This window comes from Biomphalaria glabrata, chromosome 10 (genome assembly GCF_947242115.1).
Source record: "Biomphalaria glabrata chromosome 10, xgBioGlab47.1, whole genome shotgun sequence".
NCBI classification, from domain to species: domain Eukaryota; kingdom Metazoa; phylum Mollusca; class Gastropoda; family Planorbidae; genus Biomphalaria; species Biomphalaria glabrata.
In genome coordinates this window covers 24,171,671-24,179,082 of record NC_074720.1, presented here as the reverse complement: position 1 = coordinate 24,179,082, position 7,412 = coordinate 24,171,671, and the positions used below count along the sequence as shown (strand labels likewise).

The following is a 7,412-nucleotide window of genomic DNA, read 5'->3' as shown; positions in this document are numbered from 1 at the left end:
GACATCGAAGTACAAGCACGTTGTATCAATGCTGAAAGATTATCTAAAATCGCTCGTCTGACATACTGTACATATCCGCTAGAAATGACATGCCGTAATGTGATATATATGTCTTAAATTAATCAATAATTGGCTATTAGTTAAGGTCAATGCCGTCGTGCGGTTAGCGTGCAGAAGTGATAATCTCGACGATCCCGGGTTGTTTGTTTTAATGTTTCAGATGTTCCTTCAGAGTTGAAGATAGTTTACCTCCTAGTCCAAACCTCTCGCAGGACGACGGGGAATGGGAGCGGGCAGGGTTTGAACCAGGGTCCATCGAAAAATCTGAACTACAGTCCAGCGTGCAAACTACACGACTAGGCAGGGTTATACCCTGCTCGCCGCCAACCTCCGTCGTCCAGCGAGAAGTTAATTATTTTTAAATCCGAACATCCGAAACATGTAAACAGAAAAAAAGCACATTTTTTTTTACAGAGGCAAATGAATCTTTGAAACATTATTTCTTCTGACAATCAAAATTAAATATCGTCTTGAATATTCCTTGCGAATAGGCGGATCTGATGGGGGCCGCCTCTGAGTTTGTGTGATAACACAAAATCTCGTTGTAATCTTGTTTCAAATAAAAACATTTGCTTGTAGGCCTACATGTATTTGATTAAAATATGAAATGAATATACTTTATTTTGTATGTTCATGTGTTAAAGTATAAAGTAGATCTATCATCTTGAGTTAGAGATCTAGACTAATCTAGAGTTAAATATTGGCTTGAATAGAGTTCTTTCTGCGCGTGCGTGGAGGCTTCGCTCTGCGCATAGTGACCTTTTTTGTTAGATGTACGGAATCATGAATGGAATTATTAAAATGGCTTAACAGCTTTAGCGAACGTTTCGGTCTTGTCTAATGAAATAATGTACGTCAGGACTTCTAAATTCGCAGATATAAGATACGTAAAAATACGTTTGAAAGACAAATTTGAAGCTTGGTTTTTATTAAATATTGAAATCAATAGACTATATTTTTTTATTTTCACGTGTCAAAGTAAAAAACTATTTGTGCAAAGTGTAGTTCTTAAAATTATATCTAGATCCTTTCGATCTTTTCTCACGTAAACCTTGTAAACATGGCCTAGATTTAAAAGATACTAATACTTTCATAGAGTTGGTCAACTTTTTTTGAGGGTCTTGTGTTGTTTTAGGGCTACTATACGTTACGGTTCCAGTTAGTACCAAAGGAACATTTCTACCAAGTTTTATCAAGATTGGTCAAACGGTTTTGATTTGATTTCTATGCAGGACATACATACACACGCTTTACTTTCTACTTTATAGTATAAGATAACAGCTTAAAAGACTCAAGTCATTAAGTTTAATTCATAAAAAGCAGGTTTAGTTAGTCAAGCTATTATGTTTTATTTATGTACATCAGATGTAATACATCTTTTTCATAAGCCAATATAATCAAAAGACTTTATCAAATTGAAACACTCATATTGGAATTAAGAAAACATATTTTTGTTCTAATGTTTCTTGATTCTAAGTTACTGTTATTATACAACTAAACTTGGTAATAAATTATATAAACACATTAGCTGTGAAGTAATATAATAATGGGAGGCTACATATTATGATTGCTGTTTCAAAACAAAGATTCCAACATATCAAATCTAGACAAAAAGTTTGGATTCAGACTCCACATAACTACTGTGATCTTCTGTTTCAGCTTGTACAGAGTCTTGAACGCTGTAACGCGGTAAAAGCATGCAACCATTATTTAATACCAAGTCCGCAACATAGAGAGTATAGATCTGAGATGACGGGAGACTGAAGTAGGGGCGATGGAAGCCTGGCTTCAGGTCAAAGTTCACATGGCAAGTCTCTAGACAGTTCACACGATTCCTAGAAAGACATATCGTAGTGAAAATAATGTTGATTTGCACAACGCAATCAAGTGATTTTATGAACTACTCAAAACGTACTAATTAGCATAAGAATTTTATCAGCTGCTTACCTGCAAAGAAGTTTTCTTATGTCAGGATTACCAGTACCCTGGCCACCACTAAACACAACTAGACCCATTCTATGGGCGCTAGTCACTATATTCTTATCTCTAGCAACTTCTAGAGAGGACAGATACACTCCCAACAGTTTCTCGGAGACGGCAAACTCAAGAGCAGCTCCAATAGAAGAGGCACGAAAATCATAGACTTCCTCATTTGGTAAACTTGAAGCCTGAATTAAATCATTCACATCATTTAATATAAGTATATAATTCTCTTCATGACTCCACAGTTTGGACACTTAAGAAGTAAAGGAAAGATCACTCTTATTTCTGCACGTCGGAGGGACTAGAGATACCCTACAAAAAAAAAAAGAGGGCGGGTAGAACAAGTAGTATTCACCCGTCACAAAACAGCAGGGCCGGACTTAACCGTTGTGACCAAGAAGTCATGGAAAGATCACTCTTTTTTATCTCTACCCCACGTAGTTGTAGCGGTGAAAAAAAAGAGGGGGGGGGGGAGGAGAACAAGTTATCAACTCTGTATTCACCCGTCACTAAATAGCAGAGCCGGACACAACCATTGTGGGGCCCTATGCGAAACGGATTTCGCGGGGCCAAGTTTGAGTAGGGATACGGATGTCAGGTATCAATTTATAAACCAAAGTCTAGTTTAAAATAAACTCAACATATCTATGCCCAGTACGGAAAAACCGCACGCGCACGTGTCAAAATTTCCCATGACGTCATCACATCTGGTGACATCTTGATTTCAGGCGCGGAGTATTTGGATTGGCTAAAGCAAAACTTAAGGGCGGAGCTAGAAATGATTTAGTAGGAAACGCGGGATCTTGAATTATCAGTCTGAACGTAAAATCCTGTAGAGTAAAGACGGATATCGTTTTGAGTTAGATCTAGTAGAAATCTGAATATATTCATCATTGAACTATGTATGAAGTTATTCATCTGATACAGTTTACTATTGTAAATACTGTACTATATGTCTAGTGATTCTCAATTGATAAATTAAAGTTCTGTATTTGAATTGAAAAGGATCTTCACTTATTCAATCTCTAAGATAGTATTTAGATCTAGAGATATACATCTATAGAATCTTCGGCAACCCGGTTACGAGATATCAGCCCCCCCTGACAATTATAATTAACTTCTCGGTGGACGACGGAGGTTGGCGGCAAAGATCAAGTAACAATAGAGAAAAACTTACAAACGCAACATCCACCTCTTTAACATCAAGATCTTTAACCGTGATAACGGATAATAAGTGAAATATAAGAGCCGGTATTAGAAAATACATTTGTCTTTGCATTTTATTCATTCTTTATTACGTACAGAATTACTTTACGAGCCTTGCGTGTAGCGAAGTTATACAGTATATCATAAAAATTGTATTTCCTACATAGATCACTCTCAATAGCAAGAATTACCAAATTTTTCAATCTTTCTACGAGAATTTTTGACCTCAAGTAATTCTTCATTTGTTTGAGGCGCGAAAAGCTTCATTCACTAGATTCCACAATTACGGGTATTGCATTATCAGGTAAATCATTTGGCCGCGAGAAATCTGTTATAAGTTATAAAATGGTTTAATTTACTAATTTACACCTAAAAATAGAGCGGGTGCTATGAAAATCTGTATACACGTGACTGGAGTATAAACTCTGTAGCATGATACACGTGACTGGAGTATAAAGTCTGTAGCATGACACACGTGACTGGAGTATAAAGTATGTAGGATGACACGCGTGACTGGAGTATAAAGTATGTAGCATGATACACGTGACTGGAGTATAAAGTCTAGTATGACACACGTGACTGGAGTATAAAGTCTGTAGCATGATACACGTGACTGGAGTATAACGTCTGTAGCAAGATACACGTGACCGGAGTATAAAGTATGTAGCATGATACACGTGACTGGAGTATAAAGTCTAGTATGACACACGTGACTGGAGTATAAAGTCTGTAGCATGATACACGTGACTGGAGTATAACGTCTGTAGCAAGATACACGTGACCGGAGTATAAAGTATGTAGCATGATACACGTAACTGGAGTATAAAGTCTGTAGTATGACACACGTGACTGGAGTATAAAGTCTGTAGCATGATACACGTGACTGGAGTATAACGTCTATAGCATGATACACGTGACCGCAGTATAAAGTATGTAGCATGATACACGTGACTGGAGTATAAAGTATGTAGTATGACACGCGTGACTGGAGTATAAAGTATGTAGCATGATACACGTGACTGGAGTATAAAGTCTAGTATGACACACGTGACTGGAGTATAAAGTCTGTAGCATGATACACGTGACCGGAGTATAACGTATGTAGCATGATACACGTGACTGGAGTATAAAGTAAGTAGGATGACACGCGTGACTGGAGTATAAAGTATGTAGCATGATACACGTGACTGGAGTATAAAGTCTAGTATGACACACGTGACTGGAGTATAAAGTCTGTAGCATGATACACGTGACTGGAGTATAACGTCTATAGCATGATACACGTGACCGCAGTATAAAGTATGTAGCATGATACACGTGACTGGAGTATAAAGTATGTAGTATGACACGCGTGACTGGAGTATAAAGTATGTAGCATGATACACGTGACTGGAGTATAAAGTCTAGTATGACACACGTGACTGGAGTATAAAGTCTGTAGCATGATACACGTGACCGGAGTATAACGTATGTAGCATGATACACGTGACTGGAGTATAAAGTCTGTAGCATGACACACGTGACTGGAGTATAAAGTATGTAGGATGACACGCGTGACTGGAGTATAAAGTATGTAGCATGATACACGTGACTGGAGTATAAAGTCTAGTATGACACACGTGACTGGAGTATAAAGTCTGTAGCATGATACACGTGACTGGAGTATAACGTCTGTAGCAAGATACACGTGACCGGAGTATAAAGTATGTAGCATGATACACGTGACTGGAGTATAAAGTCTAGTATGACACACGTGACTGGAGTATAAAGTCTGTAGCATGATACACGTGACTGGAGTATAACGTCTGTAGCAAGATACACGTGACCGGAGTATAAAGTATGTAGCATGATACACGTAACTGGAGTATAAAGTCTGTAGTATGACACACGTGACTGGAGTATAAAGTCTGTAGCATGATACACGTGACTGGAGTATAACGTCTATAGCATGATACACGTGACCGCAGTATAAAGTATGTAGCATGATACACGTGACTGGAGTATAAAGTATGTAGTATGACACGCGTGACTGGAGTATAAAGTATGTAGCATGATACACGTGACTGGAGTATAAAGTCTAGTATGACACACGTGACTGGAGTATAAAGTCTGTAGCATGATACACGTGACCGGAGTATAACGTATGTAGCATGATACACGTGACTGGAGTATAAAGTCTGTAGTATGATACACGTAACTGGAGTATAAAGTCTGTAGTATGACACATGTGACTGGAGTATAAAGTCTGTAGCATGATACACGTGACCGGAGTATAACGTCTGTAGCATGATACACGTGACCGGAGTATAAAGTATGTAGCATGATACACGTGACTGGAGTATAAAGTCTGTAGAATGACACACGTGAATGGAGTAAAAAGTCTGTAGCATGACACGCGTGACTGGAGTATAAAGTCTGTAGCATGATACACGTGACTGGAGTATAAAGTATGTAGCATGATACACGTGACTGGAGTATAAAGTCTGTAGTATGATACACGTAACTGGAGTGTAAAGTGTATAGTATGACACACGTGACTGGAGTATAAAGTCTGTAGCAAGATACACGTGACTGGAGTATAAAGTATGTAGCATGATACACGTGACTGGAGTATAAAGTGTAAAGTATGACACACGTGACTGGAGTATAAAGTCTGTAGCATGATACACGTGACTGGAGTATGAGATATAAAGTCTGGAGCATTAAACACGTGACTGGAGTAGGAGATATAAAGTCTGTAGCATGATACACGTAACTGGAGTATGAGATATAAAGTCTGTAGCATGATACACGTGACTGGAGTATGAGATATAAAGTCTGTAGCATGATACACGTGATTGGAGTATGAGATAAAAAGTCTGTAGCATGATACACGTGGCTGGAGTATAATGTCTGTAGGATGATACACGTGACTGGAGTATGAGATATAAAGTCTGTAGCATGACACGTGACTGGAGTATAAAGTCTGCAGCATGACACACAAGACTGGAGTATAACGTATGTAGCATGATACACGTGACTGGAGTATAAAGTATGTAGGATGACACGCGTGACTGGAGTATAAAGTATGTAGCATGATACACGTGACCGGAGTATAACGTATGTAGCATGATACACGTGACTGGAGTATAAAGTCTAGTATGACACACGTGACTGGAGTATAAAGTCTGTAGCATGATACACGTGACTGGAGTATAACGTCTATAGCATGATACACGTGACCGCAGTATAAAGTATGTAGCATGATACACGTGACTGGAGTATAAAGTATGTAGTATGACACGCGTGACTGGAGTATAAAGTATGTAGCATGATACACGTGACTGGAGTATAAAGTCTAGTATGACACACGTGACTGGAGTATAAAGTCTGTAGCATGATACACGTGACCGGAGTATAACGTATGTAGCATGATACACGTGACTGGAGTATAAAGTCTGTAGCATGACACACGTGACTGGAGTATAAAGTATGTAGGATGACACGCGTGACTGGAGTATAAAGTATGTAGCATGATACACGTGACTGGAGTATAAAGTCTAGTATGACACACGTGACTGGAGTATAAAGTCTGTAGCATGATACACGTGACTGGAGTATAACGTCTGTAGCAAGATACACGTGACCGGAGTATAAAGTATGTAGCATGATACACGTGACTGGAGTATAAAGTCTAGTATGACACACGTGACTGGAGTATAAAGTCTGTAGCATGATACACGTGACTGGAGTATAACGTCTGTAGCAAGATACACGTGACCGGAGTATAAAGTATGTAGCATGATACACGTAACTGGAGTATAAAGTCTGTAGTATGACACACGTGACTGGAGTATAAAGTCTGTAGCATGATACACGTGACTGGAGTATAACGTCTATAGCATGATACACGTGACCGCAGTATAAAGTATGTAGCATGATACACGTGACTGGAGTATAAAGTATGTAGTATGACACGCGTGACTGGAGTATAAAGTATGTAGCATGATACACGTGACTGGAGTATAAAGTCTAGTATGACACACGTGACTGGAGTATAAAGTCTGTAGCATGATACACGTGACCGGAGTATAACGTATGTAGCATGATACACGTGACTGGAGTATAAAGTCTGTAGTATGATACACGTAACTGGAGTATAAAGTCTGTAGTATGACACATGT

General features: G+C 38.7%; 1 protein-coding gene across 4 annotated transcripts in view; it reads right to left on the bottom strand.

Moving 5' to 3' along the window:
- Positions 1-1,350: 1,350 nt before the first annotated feature.
- The window catches only part of LOC106066638 (glycerophosphocholine phosphodiesterase GPCPD1-like), a 119,903-nt gene continuing 113,841 nt past the window's right edge, over positions 1,351-7,412 (bottom strand). For all 4 annotated transcript variants that reach the window (XM_056043331.1, XM_056043333.1, XM_056043334.1 and 1 more), the window contains 2 exons: positions 2,008-2,228; positions 1,351-1,895 (listed from right to left, as the gene is read on the bottom strand). In XM_056043331.1, the coding sequence (XP_055899306.1) occupies positions 1,664-1,895; positions 2,008-2,228 (453 nt within the window). In that variant the 3' untranslated portion in view covers positions 1,351-1,663. The remainder of the gene's footprint in view (positions 1,896-2,007; positions 2,229-7,412) is intronic.